Source organism: Diplotaxodon limnothrissa, linkage group LG12 (genome assembly GCF_057381915.1).
Source record: "Diplotaxodon limnothrissa isolate DT_005_m linkage group LG12, D_limnothrissa_male_GT1.1, whole genome shotgun sequence".
NCBI classification, from domain to species: domain Eukaryota; kingdom Metazoa; phylum Chordata; class Actinopteri; order Cichliformes; family Cichlidae; genus Diplotaxodon; species Diplotaxodon limnothrissa.
This window is the reverse complement of record NC_140607.1, coordinates 23,156,320-23,180,785: the sequence shown is the minus strand read 5'-3', so window position 1 is coordinate 23,180,785 and position 24,466 is coordinate 23,156,320. Positions and strand designations below refer to the sequence as shown.

Genomic DNA, 24,466 nt, shown 5'->3' with positions numbered 1-24,466 from the left:
ATAGTAAATAAAACATGCCATGACGCTTGCTGTGGGAGGATATCACCTCATTTTAACTTGTTTAAATGCAGGTGCAGTCTCACTTCTATTTTTTGTGCTTGTGAGCACATCGCGCTCATAGGTCTTCATTTTATCACGAATCACTAAGGAGAACCTCTCCACTGTTGACCTTTATAAGCGTATTGGAAGGATGAAGAGAAAGATGGAGTCAATAACTATTCTCATCATGTTCGTGTTCTCTGTCATATTTTTTAAAACTCTATTTCTCTTTTAAATCAATCACCATCTTTCACATCATAGCTGCATGGAACTGTCTTCACCAACATATCTGCCATCATATACTCTTCCTCCTTTTCTGTCTCAACTCGTCTTTCAACCTTTCTAGAGCCATAGTGAGTATAACTAAGCTATGATGCTGTTAGTATTCTGTCTAAATATATATCCTCCATTGGTAACTTTAGTAGTTTGGTATTCTCTTTGCTCTTATTTTAAGAAAGAATTAGTCCGTAAAGTGTTCAGTCTGGAATCATATAAATTTAAACATGTGCAAATGCCTACACTGGCAATTTTTAGTGTCCTTAACTTGTTCATTTTTTTAATTAAATAGTTTTGAAAAGAGGAGGTGCCAAGTGGACCGCTCCTTCTCTGACTCATAATTTATCAGTTCGTTCCAATTACATTTTCTCTCTGAGCGCTTTTGAAACTAGTCAGTGGTCTCTCTTTCTGTAAGACTCAGCAGTCACTAGTGATCTGCACAATATAATCTTACACCGTGCAGACGTGCGCACGTACACACTAGAGACTAGTGATGCATTTTAGTCACATACATGGCCTATCTCATGTATCAGAGTTAACATTTAATACCACCTCAGGTAATTAAACTACTTTATTAAATCTTGAAATTGATATTTCTTTAGAATTGTAGTTTTTTATCGATAGCTAATCTCATTAGCAAACATATCTCAACATTCTTTTTAACTTTAGTTACTGAAGTTACTCCTTTGCTCCTGTTTTCACTAATAGATTCACATATTACATCATTTTAATCATTCACAATCCATCTAAAAGATTTACTTTCACAGCTGTATATGAAATGTGTAGAAATTATATACACATTGAAAACATAGTCACCGTTATGTCTACATAATTACACAGACCAAACTATGATTTGATCTATATTTCCATGTATGCTTAATAGCAGGTGTATCTATTCTATTTATTTTCTACTGTTGCTGATATGCATACAGCCTGGCACTACATGCATGTATACAGCTTTGCATCTTGCTTGTTTGCATGCTGCATGTTGCAAATAATTTGTGCGGTTTGTTTCACAGGGGATTTATGAATTATATCTTTCAGTGTATATTACTGTAAGATATATATATATATATATATATATATATATGTATATATATATATATATATATATATATATATATATATATATATATATATATATATATGTATATATATATGTATATATATATATCTTACATGTGTGTGTGTCACTGTCAGTCCCTTTCAATCCTTTTTTCTCTGCTTTCCAGACGGCAGCATCTCATCAAGTGACAAAGTTAGTCTCTGAAGCATGTCACATGATTAACTGGCCACTTTTCTTTGTTACCTGTTCAGACTTCTCTGTGCATGCATTCCCATATGGAAAAGAAATAGAAAAAACATATAAAAGACTTGCATCAGATGTGGCCTACTTCATATAGTGAATCAGTTGCATTTACTCATGAAAGTGGCCACTTTCATATATTGTTTCAGTAAGTATATTATATCTGTTTTCACTTGTATGCTTTTCATACAAGTTTCACACAAGACAGATACAAACTTTATTAGATTTATATAGATCTTTTCCATGTGGGTTTACTTACCTGCAATCTAATTTCCAAAAAACATTCTGGCAATGTACCAAACCTAATGAAGAAAAGAATGCACTTTATTTATTTATTAATGACAACACAAAAGTTGAAAAGGACAGAAGTCATAGCCTTCACTTTTTTTTCATAATGCACCAAAAGTGTAGAGTTATTGACAGGCTTAGACATTTAGCACCCTTATTCCATTAGTATTGAACCATGTTAGAACATAAACAGTGTGGTTTGGCGCTGTCTTGCAGAAATAAGCAAGGTCTTCTCTTTAAAAGACGAATGAATTGCAGCATATGTTGCCTAAAAACCTGTGTAACTGTATATTGCCATGCATTAATAGTGCACAGGTTTCCCAGACCCCAAATTTCCTTCAATCATTGTGTATTTATTATAAAAGGCTTTTTGCATTTTGTGTATCATTTTACACTTATTACATCTTGAAAATGCTTAGACATGACATAGAAAACTTAAAAGTCTGCAAAATACTGCATATACAAAACAACAAGATATCAGTATCAACGAGATATCTACGAGATATATCTTTTTTTATTGTTTCTTTCTGTATTCAGCGGTTCACCTGCGGATTTTTTAATTATTGCATTCTGTTTTTAATTTACATTTTATTTATTATTTTTATTCATTATTATTATAACAATATATCATCATTATTATCATTACATTTTAATAATGCAATGTGAAAATGTTGTAATAGTTCACTGTTTACATTTTATTTAAGATCTTACAGTATAAATCGTTTTCCTTATTTATTATTAAAGCCATGTGTAAGTAGTAAGACATTTTTATAGTATTTTACCAAGATTACTAATAAAAATGGTTTATTGTTCAGTTTGGCTAATTTCAGGTTTACATTAATCAAGAACTGCAGCACTGCGGTCTACATGCTTTAGCTAATTAAAATCAGACTTACTATGGTGCACTTTCCTGGGGCAACACTATATTTTCCCTGAAGTATGAATCTCTACTATGGATTCTGACAGAGTGGCATCCAAAACACATTCTCTCACACACACAGGGAATATAATATGAAATGCTCCCAGTACTGGAAGTGTGTGACCAGGCTAACACATAGCTGTCAACACTGCCACACCCACATAGCTGCTGCTTTAACAAGAGTGTGTTGAGAGACTCATAAATCAGTCTGTATTGAATGTGCTAGGTGAGTTTGTTAGTGGAAGTGGATTTATAGGTGATTTATTGACAGCAGAGCCTGAAAAAAATCGTTGTTTCCATGTGTGTGTGTCTGTGTGCGTGTGTGTGTGTGTGTGTGTTGTGGCTGTGCATGCATGTACTGTTCATACAGACACGTAAAGATCAAAAGTAATTTAGTCTTCATGAGTTTTATGTTTCAAATATGCATGTTCCTCACTTTGATTTGAATAAAACCACAACTTTTCAAACTGTTTTAAATTAAGTGTTGCTCTACTGTTTTGTATGCGGTTCAGTGACACCACCATGTGGCTGAAAAGAGACCCAGCCTGTTTTGGTTAATTCCTTCTGTTGGCTTTGTGTTGTACGTGCACTGGTAGATGTGGTCTATGAATCTTTTTTTTATTTTATTTTTTTATTTTCCACTCCAGTCACTAAGATTTCCATAAAAGTTTTCATCACGAGTAAATCAATTTCTGTCTCTGTCTTCTTTCTTTACTTCCACTATAGTGGACCTCAAAGTATTTTGAAGTAAGTCTTTTCACAAATCCATTCATTCTCAGCACAGATATTTTATATTATAGTGCGTTTATTTTGTTTATTTTCATTTCTATTCTGTCTTGTTTGTTTAAAAGAAAACCCCTGCCACCAAGGTATTTTATTGGTGTCTTTGCCACCAAATTCATTTAACAGATTGCGGTGTGATCTCTTCGCCCTTGCCTAATTAGCGCCCATTTACATATTTACAGTGTGGCACACTTTCATTTCACATACCTCTAATTATCTAACAGTTTGATTGTTCATTATTTTGTATAATAACCTCAAAATGTGCGTTGTATATTAATTTAAAGTCATCTAGGTAATCTCTTAAAAATCTAAAAAATCGAACATGCTTTTACATCATAACACGTTGTGGTGTCCAGCTCACTGTTATTAATCACCATCTCTGTTACTTTAGTTATATGGGAGGTATATCTACTGATCCCATGCATCCTCTTGTTTCCTATCCTATCTCAGAGTACCTAGGAAACATGTTGTGGATACAGACATCCATTTTTACCATGTTCCCAGTCACGCTGATGCCAGCAGAAAGCGCATAATGGAGGACACCGAGGACTGGCGCCCACGTACTGGCACCACCCAATCCAGATCTTTCAGGATTCTGGCTCAGATCACTGGCACTGAGAATGGTATGCTCCTGACTACAGTATAGTAGTAATATTAGTAATATTAGTGCATATAAACTGTTGACCAAACTTAATAATTGTGATGCTTTGTCTAATGTTATTGCCCTTGCAGTTCAAAATGAAGAAGCTGACACAGCCAAGAAGACAAAGTAAGTGCATGGCAATGAAAATGCTCAAATTTGACTTTTTATTGTCATTGATTGTGTGGAGTTAGCTGGATGTCGATAACATAAAAGTCACTTTTATGGAGCAAACAGGGATTCTCACTCTGAATCTTTGTGGCACAGTTCTGGCAATCACACTGATGCTGTGTGGGTTCTTCCTGTCTAGACAGCAGAGGAAGGATCACATTTTATTCATTAAGTCAAAAGCCAGACCTCTGAGTACTGCACTTCACAATTCTGAATGGCTTTCTGAGCTCCGAAAGCTCAGAAAGCCATTCTCATTACATTCTTCTCTAATGCTACTCAAGGCTGTTTTGGAGCATGTCAGCAGTTAAGAGTCTTGCTCTGTGTATTTACCAGTTAAGGTGTAAATGAGTGTTTTGGTTTGTTTTTTTCTATTAGTCATTGTCGTTTGTGGATGTGACGGGTTTGCTGTGCTGCATGATGTGCTGCAACCATGACTGCATTGTGGCCTTATTCTCGCCGTTGGTTGTCCATTGGTTGTCTATTGCTCTTGGTGGTTTGTGGAGTTACTGCGTGTCTGACATCACTCATGCTAACATACAGATAATTTTGAATGTGAATGTAGCTGTGTGGTTTGATCCATTCAATTCATACTAATGGCCATGATTCAGTGGACATGGTAAAGATCAGTACTTCCCATATCAATTATACAATTGCTTTTACCACATCTTAATGGAGATTGTAGGGCAACATTCCTATTCTTCCTAAATCATTCTTTTATGTCTCTTCTGGTGTCCTTTTCTGCTTCTTCTTCTTTCTTCTTCTTACTTGTGCTGGATGGCAGAGTGAACAAGACCACTCGGTTGGTGATTGGCCCCAAGTACAACGAGCTGAGAGACTGGCACCACGGAGTGTCTGCTCGCACCCTCAATGTCCAGTAGACTTTGTGTATGTGTCTGTGTGCCTGTGTGTGTGATTGGCTGTCTCACTGTGTACAAAATGTATCGCTAAGGTGCTGAAGGAATATATGATTGTGGATCAGTGAGATTAAAATAAGTAAAGGAAATAATGCTGGAGTGAGAGCATGCTCGTGAACATTGGGAGTTTTATTGTGTCTGTATGTGTGTCAGTGTGTGCGTTTGAGTGTGTGTGTGTGGGCTTGTCCTTTACAGTTTGCAATGTGCTGGACCCTTTTAGACTGTTTATTGCGTGTTGCTTATGTGCTTAGCCCACTCCACTGATTCCAACCCTGTAGTTATAGATGGATGAATTACAGTAAGTGCACACCTAGAATCCTGGAGGAGGAGTATATACAATTTTAGTTAAGCCCATTTGCGGTAATGTGTGGTGTCATCTTCCATTGTTGCAGAGATAAAAGTTGAGAAATCCAGAACTTCCAATATGAATACTAAAATACTGCACACAGGTGTATACAAGCAATCTCAACATATTAAGTGTATACAGCTGTCCCTCGATACTCTTTTAGCTGTGATAAAGGCAACACATAATTATGAGACAAGGAAAGCATCCTGAGTTTGCATACTGAAAATTGTAAAGACAGTCTTTATGAATCTTTTAGTTTACATTCACTTTAAGACATAAAAGACAAAAAAAAATCGCTGAAAAATCACTTCTGGATAAATCTGGATAAGGTCTGGATGAGTATGTGTAGACTGTATTAGGTATGTCACTTTTTGCATAAATGTATGTTACAGAGGACACTTCTTTAAGAGTCAGTAGCTTGTTTACATCTATTGTGTCTGCTGAATGATTTCATAAACAGAAAAAAATACATTTCAACTTGTAGTGCATGTATGTACAGTATGAACCAATACCTTACAGTCAGGTCCAGAATTTGCTGGACAAAGGCAGAGGCAAGTTTTTGTGGTTTTTGTCACTGCGCATCACCAAAATGCATTTTAAAATCAAATAGTCTGGATATAATCAAAGTGCAGATATTAAGTTTTAAATCAGAGGGTTAACAAAAGTGTTGACTTAACTGAAATACACGTTTTCTTATACACAGTGCTCCATTTTCAGTGACTCTAATGAATTTGGGCAGTTGACTGACTTATGAAACCTGTTTCTGTGTTAGTTCATGACAAAATATTCATTAGATTCAAAGAATTGAATTGGTGGATGCAATGGTATGGTATGGGTAGGTATGGCTGCCAGTTAAACCAGTCCACTATGTTTTATTGTGAGTGCTGATAGAAGTAGCAGGATGAATTGTTAAGTGTACATGGCTATACTCTGCTCAGATTCAGACAAATGCTGCAAAACTGATCAGATGGTGCTTCACAGTGCAAATGGATAATGACCCAAAGAATACTGCAAAAGCAACCAAAGAATTTCTCAAGGCAGAGAAATTGGTTGGTGGAAACAGGGGTTTATGTAATCCTACTAACTAAACGTTTCATTCAAATAATTTTGTAAATCCCTCAAATTAAAGCTGAAAGTCTCAACCTCAATCTTCATCTTGATTGTTTGATTTAAAAATCACAATTGTTGTTTTAGAGAGGAAAAACTGTCTTTGTCCAACAAATTAAGACTTAACCGTGCATGTCATGCTGCTGGTATAAAATAAACAGTCCAGTCTGGTTTAAAAATTTGTTCTCTTTAAGGTACAAGCAAGTAAGAAGCAGGCCAGGAATGAGGTTGTACAAAGTGACTTTATAAATACTATTTTAAGACCTTTGTATGTGACATATTCCTCCAGTGCCTTAACATATTTCATCCCTATGTTTACTTAGTGCAAGTTCTGAGTGTAATCAGTTTTTTTCCTGTGTAGAAAAGCACAATTTTGAAGAATGCTGAAGTCTGCTATTTATTTTCTGTGCTTGAAGGTTGTTTAAAAATTCTACATTGTAGCTAATAGGCTAATAAATTTGTTGAGTTTTTTTCTTGTTTCCTGTTTCTCTGTTTCTGGTGTCTTTTTGTTTGTTCTCACCATTCTGAATTCTGTTGCTCTTTCCTGTTCTAGCTGTCTTATTGAATCTGTTTGTGGTGGGGAGGCAGGAAGCTCATGTAGAACTTTCCACTTTTAATAGTGAAAACAACTTGCACGCGCACACACACACACACACACACACACACACACACACACACACACACACACACACACACACACACACACACACACACACACACACACACTTGTTTTCATGTTTTAGTGAAGACATCTAATTGACATAATGCTTTCCATAGCTTCCCTGGTATTTTGTCCCCATAAGTGAATGTTGGTCCCCACAAGCATGGTGGCATGTCAATTTTCTGTCCTCACAATAATTTCACACACATAAACACAGTAATACAAATCCACATAACCGCATTATGTTAATTTTTTTTGCAGTTCTCTTGACTTCATGTAATTTAGAGCATGCCAAAGCTCTTGAACCCAAACACATTATTTTCTGCTATCTCTTATCTGCCAGTGCACAAGAGCCAAATAACACCTTTCTCAAAACTCTGTTTTTATTCATACTCCTGCTACTTAAGACTCTTTCACCTGCTCATTGCTTTGTTGTACACATTAAGGAATTTTACATTTCTCTCTCTCTCTCTGTGTGTGTGTGTGTGTGTGTGTGTGTGTGTGTGTGTGTGTGTGTGTGTGTGTGTGTGTGTGTGTGTGTGTGTGTATAAAATACTAAAAATCGACTGTAAGCTCTGGACTTTTTTTGGGATCTGGACCAACATTTTTCCTGTGTTGCCACCAGAGGGAAGCACTGACTCAGAAAATGCTGTCCAGTAAGCGCACAGTAATATTCCTGCTACTGTTTAACTCTACTGCTTCAACTCAGTCTGACCTTGCTTCCATCTCAACACAGGGGCACTACAATGTATTTATATGATGGAAACTTCTCATTTGTTCCTTTGCTCCACTCTTTGTTTTTTGTCTCTTTCTGTTTTCTTTGGTCCTTTGCCTTTCCTGTTTCAACCAGGGCAGAACAAAGTATCTTGTGAGAAGGCAGCATCTCAGTACTTTATTTAATGTCCTGCTCAGCTCTTATGTTAGTTTCACTGCAAAATGCTTAAGGAAGAAAAGCTATCGTGTCCGTGAGTTGGACCTGGTATAGAACAAAAGGTAGACATAACAGACTGTAAGTAAAACTTTGAGCGAATGCTCTTACAACATGTTTATTATGCTTGCAACTTTGCAACAATAGCATGTAAATAGATACATATATAAAGCTGTATGGAAGATGTTTTTTGGATGGGTTGCATTTTATTAGTTATTGCATTGCTCATTATAACACCATTTCACCAGTATAACAAATAGTTTCGTTATTTTCAACTCACAGCATAAACAAGGCCTCGGATTCACCGACCATGTGGTTCAATAGCTGCTGTCAACAGTGAACAAGCCATGTTTATTCAAAGCATGCCCGCGCCAAAGGACATGGTCCATATGTCTGTGCAGCGACAGTTCATACCAACTATGACATTCTGTGGTCACTATGAAATAGCTTGGCAGCATCTCACAGAGATCAGTCATTGGTTGGTGGACACAACTGCACACAGTAAAACCGTGAAGCACGAACGGTGCGTGTGCATTTGCACGAGGGAGCTTGAGTGGGTGCCTACGATGGATGGACATCTCTGTCACTGCGTGAGTGTGAATAGAAGCGCATGGTTGAAACAGTGCGTGAAAATCAAATTTGATCCAAAGAATATAACAGTGCTAAATTATAGACCATCTGTTGCGTGGTGGAGAGAGCTCCTGGACAGCAGTCAGCTATGTAAATGGACCATTTGTTCAGTATTTAAATTAAACCAACACATTTATGCGATGCATAATACAAACTCTTGTTGGCACTAAAGTACACAAGGGGTTACCTTACATATGTAAAATCTTCTCTATTTTTTTCATTATCTCTTAATAGCATCAAACAAGAAATGTCATTATTAGGTAGAAAATAAACTTCAGATAAGACAACCACAGGAGCAGCAGCGGTGAAACAGATTAGGACCACAGGCATAAATAAATGTATATTTATCAATGTATATAAAGAGTACAATACAAAATAGATCAGATGACAGAATGAAAATCCCGAGCCTCTTTAATTATCCCTGACAATTGACAAGGTTCATATGTGGCCAAGTATGTCCAGATGGTCAGCAATCTAAGTGGCTACTGCCGAATCAGAAACAAACAGCAGAGCTCTCCATAAAACTAATCACAGTCTTACAAAATACAATAAAGTTACATGTAATTGGACTGATTGGTAGAGAATATTAATGAGCTTCAATGTAACTGGTTCTAATGAATGAAACGCTGGGGAGCATCTTATTTCCTGCTCTATTTGTCACCTGTTGTTAGCAAATTACTGTAGCTAATAGAATAGAATAGAATAGAATAGAATTCAACTTTATTGTCATTGCACATGCACAGGTACAGGGCAACGAAATGCAGTTTGCATCCATCCAGAAGTGCTTAGTGATATAGATATATTACAATATATATTAGCAATAATATAGATATGTAAGTATATTACAGAAATGGGTCTATTATGGTATGTTATAATGTACACGGTATGAAGTATGTTGTGAATATTCTATAACTATAAGTATGTACAGGCTGTAGTGAGTACAAGCTATGTACAGGATATGGACAGGATATAAATATGAAAAACTATACAGAATATGAAATAAATAACTTTACAGGAATCTGAGATATACAGCTATACAGAAATGGGAACTATGCAAGTTGTAAACAGTTGTAGGGTTAAAAATTATCGTATGTACAGAATGATTATTTACACAGAGCTATACAGTAGTGCAGTTAAGGTAAGTGAGGGTGTGGATAATTTCTACAGAGGCTATATAAAGTGCTAGTGGTTGTGAGTGGTGGTTCACTCCATGTTATTATTGTGTGTTTGAGGGTACAGTTGTCCATTGTGTGTGTGTGTGTGTGTGTATGTTCAGTCCATGAGTTAACGTGGGTCAATATGAATAAATGTTGTTAGCTTGTTGGCCAAGATAATTTAAATAGATGGCACTGTGGTCTTTAATCGTAGTTTATTAGCCTAATAGCATGATGAGGAAAAGGTCTTTCCTGAAATTTTTTTTTCTTGCTTGCTTGATAAGCTGATGCCTGCTGATGCTTTTTGTTTCTGTTGCTATGCAGAGAGAAAGACTGTGAATATTGTTATCATGGCAACACAGGGAAATACGCTTTTTAACTGTACTGCTACCTACTGTAGAAGGAACTACTACAAAAACTGTTTTTAGGACTTTGGTAGTTTTAAAAAAATATATTTCTGAAAAATAGACAGTGCACAAATGTGCACAAGATGCTCGAAGGAACTTTACAGATGTCCTAAATTTCTCTTTTATTAATAAGGTGTTGGAAACTACCTATATGAGGTATGGTATAATTATTCAGTTTATCAGCAAATGGTATGTTCCAAGATAGGAGTGGTTTGAGAACTCATTGCTATTGTGGCTGCTGTGACCCGATCACAAAGATGCTTTCTAGTGTACTTGTTCCCCTGCTTTAGTAAAAATGGCAGTACAAATCCAGCTAGTTGACACTGTCAGCACTTTGTCTGCAATGGATAGTTTCAGGATACTTTCAGTTTTGTCTCTGCCTATAGATGTAAGAAGTTAGTGTGAATAGCCATGGCTCCTACTGTCAGACATATGATATACAAAAAGGTAAGCTGATAATGAGAATGAAGAAAGATTGTATGTAGCCCTGCTCTTTCTTACAGAGAATACTTAGATTAGGACTGTGCTGGCTGCAGGCTGATTGGCTGGAATCAATGCTAACACAACAGTCCACTGGATGTATTTATCACACATTGGAGACTGTGTGTGTAGATTTTGTCAGTATGTATATATATGTATATATGAATCAGTAACTAAGTAAGCCAAAAGTGACAAAGTGCTTTACAATACAACAATAAAAATGCTACAAATGGACACATCTAAATAAAAGCAATCCTCTACAGGTGTGTGTTAAGCTTCATCCTAACAGTATCAGTTAGGAGCGAGTACCACAAGTTGGGAGCTAGACCTCAAAAGCACTGCACATGCCACAAGCAAGCATTCATCAGTTGATTTCAGACACGCAGTGTTTACATGTGAATTTTCATTAATACAGGGAGCCATCTGACCATGAAACGCTCTAAAAGTGATCACCAAACGCTTAAACTAAACCCTAAATTTTATAGGGAGCCAGTGTAAATAGGAGAGCATTGGTGTCACGTAGGATGTTTTAGAAGATCTGGAGAGAAGCCTCACAGTTGCCTCTATGATTATTCCCATTTCAGGTTGAGACACAATGTATTTAAGATATATTTAAGAAACAAATTTAATACTCACATTTCCATATTGTACATTTTTACAGTTTTACAACAGCAAATGAAGCATGTTTGTTGTAAACGTAACAGGTCGATTGTCATTTTTGACAGCCATTTAACTTCTGTTTCAGTTATACCACTTTTAAGCTGTAATTATTACTTTTATTTGTTTTATTTTTTTCTCACGAGGAGTGTCATTGAAGAGGAGGCCCTTCTAGAATACACCTACTGTATTCCAGAGTTATGTTAAGCACTCATTTAGAAAGTTTGAATAGTGCTATGGTAAATCCCCAATCTGTATATATAATGTAATGCTTTGACTGGCTCTAAATAAGCTACACAATCCTTTCACTAGTTTCTGTCTCTTTGATTCTCACTGTACTTTCCTCTCTTTCATTCTCTAGTTCTTGTTCATACAAAACATACAGGCACAACTTATCGTAACTATGACTGCAGTTGCCATAACATGTGTCTCCCATGAGTCCTCTAACTGCCAGGCACAAGGGGAAGACAGCAGTGATCCAACTGTTGGCATCAACTGCAACTATGCATTATGGTTGTAATATGTCTGGGGAGAGATTGTTGGCCCACCCAGGTTACTCAGTTGGTGCTCAAGAGTATGCGCATACTTAAACACAAACACACACACACACACACACACACACACACACACACACACACACACACACACACACACACACACACACGCTTGATGTTATAGAGAGGTTATTCATTTTGCAGAGGAAAGTTTGAGACCTTGGGGTTACATTTAATTAAAGGACGGAGATATTTTGTGCTTTTCCACCATGATAATTGGACAAATCTCTGGTACATGCAAACTGGCAAAAAATATTTCATAGCTGGCCAAAATCAGGTAAAAACATTAAAGGTTTTTCAAAGTTGATTTCCTGTCTTGTTTTTATAGTTTATTTGTCATTTGTGTAATTAAAATGGCATGTGATTTGAAGGAATGCTTCAAAGAGTTGACAGACAACTAGAGACAACTATTTAAAAAAGAAAAGAAAATTTCCTTTACCTCAAGGGTGAAGACAGAAGAAGGTGTTGCCTACAGGTCTGCATTACATCAAAACATTTAACTCATGAGAGATGAACTGAAGTTATTACCCTCAGAAAATAGGAGCCTTACATTTTTACTTTTGAAACCTTGAATACTCAAATCAGTGTCAGATATATTTGGATTCCTTTAAAGATAAAATGCATCACCCTGTGCTACAGTCATCTTCATCAGATATGGAAGAAGAACCATATGAAATCATATAATGTGCTCAGGTCAATTTATCCATCTTGTGTGATGAGCTGTAAAGTGCCTCAAATCCTATGACCCATGATTTCATCACATGAATTAGTGGTTGGGCTTCATTTGACGCAATAACCATTAAATCTTAGTACAGAATCTCGTAAAGTTACTTATCCTTTGACCTGCGTTTAAAATGTAGTTGTATTTCTTGGGAGACCATGAGAATCGACCAATGAATCCATAGTAATGCAGTTTTAGTTGGCTTAGATTTTATATGACTGCAAAGAAGTTTCCAGACCCATTAAGAAACCACTATTGACCCATTATAGAAGAAAAGCAACAGTGGTAACATGCACCTTTGTGTACATTTGCTAGAATAATATAGAAATTAATCAGTGAATATAGTGTAATTTATGTGTTCACATTCGGCACTATATGGTCTTTAATTCATGTAGTCTGGCATCAATCCACAGTTGATGTGAAATGAGCTCTTTTTTATAATACATTATCTTATTATTATGTTTTTTACTCAGCTGTAGTCTGTTAAGTGTCTTCAATCACTGAAATTCTTCCTCTGGCATCACCTTTGATTAGGTGTGCTGTAATATTACTGCTGTTCAGTCCTACTTGTCTCCTCTCTGTCATCATTCCTGCAGCCTGGGCTGTGTTCTCCTATGAATGTGGCACATGGGTAACTTTTAGTGTGTACTGGATTCACAAGGAGCACGTGTACAGTGAAGGTGCATACTGCACTGTTTTGGCTATAGTTGCATTCTGTGTTTTGGTTGGTACCATACCATCTCTCCATCTGTCAGCAGGTAGGTAGTCTGGAGTGTATCTATTTTGAGAAGAACTTAAGAAAATTGGTGTTTTTTTCCCTGTTTTCCTTCTTGCCTCCTTAGTGGGATATGATTAAAATGAGTTATGAAAGGTATTTTGCAAAGATAATAAAATAATAACTAAGATATATACTATACTGCACATATGTAAACAGAATCTGCTACCATTACTGCCGTATGAGCCATCACCCTGAGTGATGAGTGAGACGGATGAAAATAGAAACCAGTAGAAGGCCTGGTTAGCTGGATCTACACCAAAATTTAATGAGTTCATCCTTTGCCCATGCTCTACTTATAGCACAAATTTCATGACATTCAGCTTTTTATTTTTGGGGTGAGCTCACTAAAAAACTGACATCTGTATTTGGGCATAGGTAATTTTGGCAATGTGTTTTCTGAACATCTGATATGTAGGGACTAGAGCCTGATCAAGGATTTCTAAGACTGATAACGATACCGATATTTCTCATTTTAGTTAAAAAATTACATATATGAATTTTAATCTTTCATATTTGCAAAAGCTAAGCAAACAACTTTGGATAACTGATTTCCACTCTGCCACACTCTGCTTGGATGAACTGGTTGTTTAGTTTGTGGTATTCCAAACGTGTTGCCAACAGAGAAGTTAAAGAGTGCTGTCTTGTGGACAAATTTTGCAAAGGTGTTTCTCCTGTCACCTCTTTACTATCAGCTGTTATGAATGGCTGAAATTGGCCAATATATTGTTTGAGCTTTATCGGGGACAGTGGATTCTAGCATTAAGTCATACATTTGATTACAAATCTCATTAAGCGATTTTAATGTTGTGTTTCTGTTGTGTTGTCCTGCACAGTGAGGAATATGTGGAACCCGAACTCAACAGCCATGAGTCTGCAGTTGTTAAGACTATGATCAAAGGACCTGCAACAACCTATGGTAAACACTGTGTGTGTTCTTGCTTGCATTCATATGATAGCAGCTAATCCTAACTTTCCACTCAATCACAATCACAGTCACAATTTCTTAAAATCAGTTTTACATCCTTTAAAAAGAATACAATGTATGCACTTGGACCAAGACACAGCAGGCTCTTGTTTACTGACTTAAACTATTAACACATACAGTATATACATGATATTGTGTACATAAATCTTGCTAAATTTTGCTCATCTTGCCAAGGCTGCATGAACTCACTGCCAAATTCAAACAGGGATATATTGTGTGAATGTGTGTGAGTTGTTTCTGTCGAGTTATATTTTCTCACTGAATTAACTAGCTAAGTGTAATGAAACTAAGCTGTTTTCTTAGCATACCCAGAATGTAGACTTCCCTCCACAGACTTCTAAAAATAAACTTGCATTTATGAATTAAGCTAAATCTTCTTTTAAGTGTGCATTTTGATTGATTCATATATCACCCCCACAGTTAAAAAAAAGGTGTTATTTATCCTCACATACAAAAAACCCCCAAAATGTTAGGTTCCCAATTCTGGCTTGGTGTGAAACTGATTTACGACTGTTGGATAAAATGTTGTTACAGCCAGTTAGAAAGGGTAAAGAGACTTATTTTCCATGGTTAAAGCATGACATATGTTGTGAAATAGGTCAGTGCAGACTTTCTTTTCCTTTTCAGCTGTTATTGCTCTGTGGAACACCATTAAGAAGGAGAGAAGGCCCGTGCTGCATGTGGTGCCTTGCTTAGTCACATGTGTAGCATTTCTACTCTGTCAGAAAGATAATATTTATTGAAGAGACCTGCCGGGAGTGATGGAAAGCTTTAAAAGCGAGGCACTGAGCTGCAGCATAATGTCCATATCCAATCAGCACTCCATTAATACATTCTGAAAGTGAATGTCTGTTTTATATATTATTGGTTATTATCTACATTCACATAGCTTTTTTTTTATATGCTAATCTATTTGTTTGTAAACAAACCTTATCAAATCTCATTGAACACAAACCACTCTTCAGGCTGCAGCTTCTGATCTGACACAAGTCCTCTCCGCTTCTCAATCTGATGTAACTGCCCCCAAAATTGTAAATGCAGTCATTTTCCCAACAACCCAGGATCATGAAAATATACTGCTGGCCATATAGCACTCCCAGCAGCACTCCCAGCAGCATTTGGCCACTGGCCCATTTTGACTTCTGAGCTGCAGTGAAAGAAACCAGGCCTTGTAAAACAATGCTGTCACTGTTAAAATTTGAAAACACATGATGCAGTCGCCTGCATCCTCTGCTTACCTGCCCACCCTCCCCTAAACTGTTTGAGCCCTTTTGATCGCTCAGCATTCTATCGAGGAAGCTTTCATATCTAACTTTTAGCTTTGTAGGTTAACACATTTAACATAAGTCCACTGTTTGTTTGTTTCTATGAACTTATACATACACCATTATTAAAAGTTAATGACAGCTTTAAACATGGCATGCAATGGTAAAGCCGATCGCCATATGTAGTCTTTCTTTCACCAGCACACAAAAACACTACCCTTTCCATAGTGTGGAGATCAAAGAATGGGCTATGTGTTTAGTCAGGTGTCTGGGTTTTTAGTAGAGGGTATGTCTTGGTGGTCTTTATGTGTCTATGTGTGTTTGGTCATATGCATGAATACACATGCAACATAGGAATGTGTTCCAAGCTGAAAAATTCAGTGTGCAGCTGAAGATTGATGTGGTAAATCCCTGGCTATGACAACAGCAGACAGCCAGCTGCATGCATGACCATGACACCTGCTGGGTGTATAGTCATAGAGGGTAGAGGTCAAATGGCTAGCAAATGTGGCAAGAAAACATAGTTACACAAATACAAACACTCTCTGTGAGAATGTGAGTGGTCTTTTGGGAGAATGTGAGTGGTACATCCTTTTATTTTTCTTCCACCTTCTGTAGGTCCACAGACTGGTTTGATTACCCCATCTTTTGGTATGAAGGGTAACGGCAGTGCCAGTGTCCCACGGGGTCCTGCTCCGGCCCGACCTGTTCCTCAGCCCCACCCTAAAGATGAGGACACCCTGGTACAGATGGCAGAACATATTCCTGCTGGCACTCGTACGCCAATGTGTGCCCACTGCAACATGGTGATCAGGTGAGGGGCAAACAACATGGCTGATATTAGATATCAACTATCAGCTTAAAATCAGACTTAAAAAATGTATTTTTATAGATCAGTTTTTCTTCCTGTTTTAACCAGGCACCTCAGAGAGCCCCTTAAAGGCTTTATAACATCCCGTGTAATTTGGACATTTTGTTTTTAATCGAGCATTCAGATCTGTTTTTAATAGTATACTTGTGTCAAAATATCAAATCAGCTAAAAACCATTGATTTTATAAGAAAGTGTAGGTCTCTAGTTACACAAGATATGTAAAGTTATGTTTGATATGTATTTGAAAATATTGGCATTCACTTTGTCCAGTCACAGTATGGAACCTAACAGATGTATCTGTTTGAGCTTGGCTGGACTGATATTTAGCGATTTAGCAGTATCAGCATTTATGACGTCCACTAGTGTCCAAACTGCTGATCCGAATAGCGTTTTGCAGGATGTGAAGAAGTAAATAAATAACTACACATAACGAATGTTATATTTATGGTTTGTGTTTTTGAAAGAAAAGTATATTGCAGTCAATATTTCAGAATATTAGATTTTTAAATCAGCCAATAATGGCACAAACACACCAACCAGCTGAGTGGGCTTGCTGTCAACTAGTAAGCCTTGGGTTGCTGTGACACTAAAACAAGATTATTTTTAAACTGTATTGTGATATCTTAGTAAGGACTCATAAATAGACACATAACAAATGTTAGGTAAATGTGCTTATGTTTCATGTCTCTGAAAGAAAAAAATATCAACATTTTCAATGACAAGTATTGGTATCTGTCTTAAAATGCCTATATCAGTCGTGCTCTAATATACTACTACTACTACTACTAATAATAATAGACAAAATGCTTCACAGTTTAAATAAAAGCCACACATTGACACACTGAATCGCATAATCCTTGTAATATCAACTATCTTAGTAGTGGTCTGTAGTGTCATCAGGTATGGAGGGGGCAGTCATGGCCATTTATAATGAAAACTGTGAGAGAAAGGTGTTCGGTTCCATCATGCCGTGCCTTTATACTTCTTGCACAAGGACAGTCAAAAGAGAATTGATCTCAGCTTGGCTGCACCCACATCAAATTATACTCAAATTAAAAATGAGAATGGAAATATGTCTGCTCCTTAATTATTCAGCACCACAGCTAGGCTCTTAAAATAATTAACCTGAAACCATCTCGAGTAAACAATCTGTGTATGAAACTGTAGAACGACATTTGATTGCGGCGTGGATAACGGATAGGAGAATTAAGTTGCACCTGCCGCTGATAAAAGAGCAGAATAATGTTATACGCAGACAATCTCATTAAAAACTCATGCAGTTACACCACATCTGCCCTCTGTTGTGTCAGTTTGTCAGTTTCAGTTATGTTTAATATTAAGAACTGGGAATGTAATCAATGACTTCTCATAGAAGTGTGTTTAGGACATGTTTCTGTGCTTAGATAAATATTTTGCTTATACTTAGAGATCAGATCAAGATGTTATGTCTTGGAAGAGGAGTAAGATTTTATTAATGGAGCATAACTAGCATAACTGCCAGAATGGCTTTTATGAGGTAATTAAGAAAATGAATTGGATTTTCCAGCTGTACAAAGTGCCTGAAAACTTGCATTTGAACTATAAAAAGTTATTAAAAGCTGTTAAGGTCCAGCCAGAATGGCACAAAAGAGCAGATCACTGAGGAATAATTTCCTGAAATTCTTCTCCTGTCGACCTCACTTCTTGTCCGGTAGCTTACTGCCCTGACTCATGTTATCTCCCAGATTGTACCACCTAACATATCATTAGGATAAGGTTGCTCTCATGCTAATGACTGCCAGCCAGGGCCACTGTCACGATAAGCTCAGATAAGCCCAGCTATTGTGTGGAGTAAATTAGCCTCTGTTGTCTTCCCACTTTAACTAATCATCAGAGTGGACACAGCCAAGGAGCAAAAGTAGGGAAGCAGGCGCAATAGCTGCAGTTCTCAAATGTTTTAATGTGTTTCTCATTTTTGCAGCATTTTTTTGTGATTTGAACTGAATACCAGAAAATCAGTTTGTTGATCAACAGAAATTCAATCGTCAGTTTTAACTATCCTTTAATTACTTAGATGTTTTCAGTTATTTTAGGGTAATTATTGATCAAAAAAGGCAGTCAACTTTAGTAATTGCATTACTATACTGGAAGTCATCAAATATTCTAATAATTCTTATTAAATAGCACATTCATCTATTCATCTAAAACTATCAAAGTATAAAAAAAGGAAGTAAAATGACGAGTATATCAGAATATTAAGCTGAATTGAGTATTGGTTTACTTTTTGTACATTTTTTCAGCGGGTTTTTTGTGTGTGTTTTTTCCCCAGAGGACCTTTTTTGGTAGCAATGGGGAAATCATGGCATAAGGAAGAATTTAACTGTGCACACTGCCGAACATCCCTGGCAGATATAGGCTTTGTTGAAGAACGGGGATCGGTCTACTGTGAACACTGCTATGAAGACTTCTTTGCTCCAACATGCAGCCGCTGCCAGTCTAAGATACTAGGGGTGAGTTTAAAAAAGAAGGGAGCAGTAAAGACGCAACAGTTTAGTTCCAATAGGTTTGAACATCAATATTTGGTATGACCAGCTTTATTCTTCAGCGCAGTCTGAAATCTCTTTAGGCAGCTTTTCTTGTAAGGCTCTGCTTTAGATGTTAGCTCCTTTTATAAGATTATCTTCCAATCCGCCCAACATTACTGGGTAAAATGCTGCCTCAACTGTGACTGAGCCTCCACTTTTTCTTTTTCTCCACATTGTCCAGTTTCCTCTGTTTTTTAAGGATAAACTGCACATCATACTGAGATATGTCAAGTCAAAGATTAAGGTATACAAGATAAACCAGACATTTTAGGAACCACCTTGTTGGTACAAAATTTTTATTTTGTGTCGGTTAAACTGTATTATCATATTTCATAGAGTCAACTACAAAGCAAATTATGTATTATGTACATACCTGTGGCTCATTCCTAGAGTTTGGTGGCATTTGTATGTTTGAAGGAGTCATTGTTTGGTGTTAAGTTGTTCAAGCAACAAACAAAAGACACAAATATAGACAGAAACATTGCCCTGAAAATGGTAACATCTGAGGACTGGGCTGAAAATAAGTGAAAAAGCAGCCAATGTTCAACAGAAACCTTTGAGAGACTTTCAGAAAGCCTGGAGAACTATTATGTATTTAGATTTGAAATAACTGCAAGGTTTGGGTCCTGTTAAGCTAACATAAAGACATGATGCGTGGGTTGGGTTTTTTGCACACTATTGTAATCATTAAGATAAAGTTAGTAATGAGTCCATTGGTCTTGATGTGTATATTTGGAGAGAACACTCACCTGATCCATTTCATGGAAGCTTGTCACACATTTCATCTTCATTTTGTTCAAATATGTTTTTATGTTACTTTCTTATGTATATATTTTTTTGCTAAGACAAAAGAATGTTTACTGTCTGCAGTAACGAAATTGTCATCCAACACTGTATAAACATGGTTAGTAGCTCTAAAACATGAAATCTATATTCATGCAGATATTTACTGTAGATACTGTGTGTAATGTAAACCTCCCGCTCGTTGGGACATGAGGTTCCTTTATTATGAAATCTATTTATGATCAAATGCACTGGTGTATATATTTAGTACTACTCCATAGCACTTTTTATTCTACAAGTTACATTCGGCTATTCATAAGTTTTATTCTATGCACTTGTGCTGATACTCAGACAATAGGTATAGTATTTTTCCCAAGGACACTTAGGCATGCGGAATGGAGGAGCCGGAGATCAAACCACTTGACCCTTTGATTAGTAAATGACCTGTTCTACCTCCCGAGTCGCAGCTACTACACTCACTTTGTCTAGAGTTTAGATTAATATTTCTAACAGAAGTATTCATTTAAAACAGGAATGTAATTATTTCCCTATTTCCCTACTAGCAGAAAAGCTTACAGATGGAACAACATCAAAGACAGTTTTTAAATACATAAAAGACCAGAGCAGGAAGCCTGAATGTGCAGAGGGATATCGTCGGTGACCACCAGTAACACTCAGGAATGCAGTCGACGTTTGGGTGTTAGGAGAATTAGGCTTAGAGGCCTTGAGGCTGTAGGTGTAGCCTGAACCCAGAGTGTCAGGACGCTGAAATTTCTGCTCTCCTTGCTACTATGACATTCATCCCTCACGTGTTCTAACCCCTGTGGCCTAAATCCCTTTCAACCCTCTATTTCTCACACATCTTCAAACAGCTTATGGTTTCTTATTAACCTGTTTTCTCACTCCCTCGCTCATAATCCTTCATTTTAGTTCAGCTCGCCAACTTTCCATCGATTCTTTGTCTTATCTTGCTCTCACAGTTTAAGGGTGGGAAAGAAATCAGTGTAGGTCATGGAGACCAAGGGGAGAAAAAAAACGGTGATATTCAAGAAAAAATAAAATGACCTACTCTGGTAAAAGTTGTACAAAGATTTGTGTAAAAATTTGTGACCTATGCATAAAATTTCATAAGCAGCAATGTAATATGATAACATCCCTTCATAAGATGCTGCACCTCCATTTCCTGTTAAAGTGGATATAGCTTTCCAGTTGCTATTATATACACTAATGCACCTAAAACTATATTATGCCTCTTACTAGCCACATTGTTTACATTTTCCCTTAGGAGGTGATAAATGCCCTCAAGCAGACTTGGCATGTCTACTGCTTTCTGTGTGCTTACTGTCAGCAACCAATCAGAAACAACACCTTCCACCTGGAGGATGGAGAACCATACTGTGAACCGGGTGAGTTATAATGGGGTTGATAAAATATCCAGATGTACTTCCTGTAATTGCCACTGTACTCATTGTACATGGTATAATCAAGCTCAAAGCATCTGTTATAACGAATAAAAGAAATAAGAAAAAATCTAAACTATATTTTATAAAACATGTAGGTAGTGTATGGTCAATGGTAAGCTACATTTATAACACTTCTCAGGTTTTACTAACAACACAAAAATAATATAAAATATAAAAAAGAAAAGAAAAATGGTGGTACAGTGGTTACCGTTGGTGACCTTGGGTGATGCTCACTCAGCCCAGCAGGCTGTAGCTGCTAGTTATAACTAAAGCATGGATGGATTGATCATAATTATTTAACCCCTAAAATTAGTGTCAAGTGTTGATGTTCATTGTCACCAATAACAACAGGATCGGAAACAAAAACACCTGCTGATTCACCAGTGGATCACTCGTAAGCAGTGTGTGATGAGTGAGTGTTAAATGTACTGAATATCAGCATTTTCCTGATGTAGGACATGTTTGCCTGTTACCAGTGTGCTTGTCATTGCACACTAAAGACTTTACATCTCCAAATGTAGGTTTTGTGGGAATTCCCTGTAGCGGTATACAATGTTTTTGTGCTAGAATAAAAGAGAAAAAAAATCCAGCAGTATGTAAATAGATCAAAGATAAAAGTGGGCTTCAGTTGAATTGCTGCTCACTCGCAATGTGTTTTATATCCAGTTTCAGCTGTCGCGGGGTGAGAGCCAGAGTACACCCTGGACAGGTTTTCAGTCTATTGCAGGTCAAACACAGAGACACAACAAACAATTCATGCAAACATTAACACCTATACATTAACCAGATGGCCGCCCCTCCCTGAGCCTGGTTCTGCTGGAGGTTTCCTCCTGTTAAAAGGGAGTTTTTCCTTCCCACTGTCACCAAAGTGCTTGCTCATAGGGGGTCATATGATTGTTGGGTTTTTCTCTGTATGTATTATTGCATGGTCTACCTTACAATATAAAGCGCCTTGAGGTGACTGTTGTTGTGATTTGGCGCTATATAAATAAAACTGAATTGAATTGAAGTCAGAATCACCAGTTTACCTAACATGTGTGTATTTGGAGTGTGGGTGAACCTGTTGTACCCCAAATAGTTGCAAGCTCTCTTTGTTGAGTACTAAAGTTTGCTTGGGTCTTGCCATTATGACTTTAAAGCCTTTGTTTATACCATAGTGACATGACTTTTCTCTTTGTCACTAAACAGACTTTTACAGCTTGTTTGGGACTGGCTGTCATGGCTGTGAGTTTCCCATCGAGGCTGGAGACAAATTCCTGGAAGCCCTTGGTTACACCTGGCATGATACCTGCTTTGTATGTGCTGTAAGTGAAGGCCTTAGGCATGAATCACAGTAAACTGCGTGCATCAGCAGACTAACACATATGACCTACTGTCACATTTACTCATATTCCCATTTCCAACTTTGAGCCATCAAGAAACTTTTATCTATTTAACTTGGACACAAAAAAAATTAGGAAGCAGTTTGAGGTCATAGTGGTACTTTCTGCTACTGGCCCTATTTAGTCCTTTCTGTCATTCTTTCTTGTTATTGTTAATGTACTACAACAATGTTCATTTTTATCCATCCTTTATAATGGAGGTTTTTGCAGAACAGCTTACTTGTAGCAATCTCATAAGCTCACCGTAAGTCATTTTTTCACAATAATATGACAGCAGTGCTTATTTTAGATGAAACACTGACTTACATCCATTGTGAATATTAGTGTAGGCTGGCTAACTTTTGTTATATAACCTCTTATTATTCATGTGTGCTGGGCTTTTTACAGGTGTGCTGTACCACACTGGAAGGCCAGACCTTCTTCTCCAAAAAGGACAAACCTCTTTGCAAGAAGCATGCTCACACACTGAAGATATGAAGCCTAAACTATTCACTTGGCCACATGTTGTCTCACGGAGGGTTGGGGACACCTTTTATGATGACAGTAGTAGTCATTATTGTAGTGGTGCTATCTCTTAGCACAAAAAGCAATAAAGCTTAAGGATCTTAGTTTTGACCACATTTCAACCAAATATAACTGATCTTTGTAAACTAAATGTTATGTTGTCAATCATCCCCAAATAGCAAGGTTTTACTGCCAACTGATACATTTTATGTACCATAATGCCATTTTTATTTCCTCACACATAGGACTGTGACTTTATCATTTACTTTGTTCTTCTGATTTTTGTCTTGAGTGGTGAGATCATCACACTTTCTGTTTTTATTATTAAGCTTGCACAGTGCTCATTATCTTTAGACACCACCAGAAATGTTTGATAATTTTAAGTATTCAAGGATGCTGGCAAGTTTTTATTGTTAGTTATGATATTTGTTAGTGTTTGTGTAGTTGTAATCAATTTTATTAATCTGGCTAAAACCTATAAAGACTTAAAGATGAAACTGTAGAACGTCCTGTGTTACACTTCGTTTTATTTTGTTTTTTGCATTACAGTTTCACAAGCAACTATTATAAAAAAAATTCCCAGTATATGCATTAAAATACTGCAGGATATGCTTGTGTTAGTTACTTTATACAGTTCATCTGTGAATGTCTGAGTTGTAATTAAAGCTGCTGCCTTTGATTTAATCAGTTATTTGAATGTTGTAATTTAAGGAAATTTGATTTCATTTTCTATTTGTTGAGTGAAGCTGGCTACGACATTAAGGCACTTGAGCAAACCTGAACACCAAAAACGATCAAATGTTTTTCATAGATACTTTCACCAGCTTTTATTAGTTTCCTCTTGCTAGTTTGCTAGTACAGGGTTGGACCCCTTTTGCCTTTAGAACTG

At 36.9% G+C, this 24,466-nt stretch overlaps 1 protein-coding gene across 3 annotated transcripts in view; it reads left to right on the top strand.

Moving 5' to 3' along the window:
• Positions 1-24,034, top strand: part of LOC146621343 (PDZ and LIM domain protein 5-like) — a 70,886-nt gene extending 46,852 nt beyond the window's left edge. Inside the window, exons 5-15 of one of the 3 annotated variants that reach the window (XM_085367348.1) lie at positions 1,548-1,573; positions 3,555-3,575; positions 3,680-3,697; positions 4,062-4,234; positions 4,344-4,380; positions 14,593-14,675; positions 16,628-16,823; positions 19,190-19,370; positions 21,514-21,634; positions 22,880-22,995; positions 23,461-24,027. In XM_085367348.1, coding sequence (XP_085223474.1) covers positions 1,548-1,573; positions 3,555-3,575; positions 3,680-3,697; positions 4,062-4,234; positions 4,344-4,380; positions 14,593-14,675; positions 16,628-16,823; positions 19,190-19,370; positions 21,514-21,634; positions 22,880-22,995; positions 23,461-23,550 — 1,062 coding nt within the window. In that variant the 3' untranslated portion in view covers positions 23,551-24,027. Of the gene's footprint in view, positions 1-1,547; positions 1,574-3,554; positions 3,576-3,679; positions 3,698-4,061; positions 4,235-4,343; positions 4,381-14,592; positions 14,676-16,627; positions 16,824-19,189; positions 19,371-21,513; positions 21,635-22,879; positions 22,996-23,460 lie in introns of all 3 variants that reach the window. The other 2 variants (XM_085367349.1, XM_085367350.1) reach the window with 2 other exon arrangements.
• The last annotated feature ends 432 nt before the right edge of the window (positions 24,035-24,466 follow it).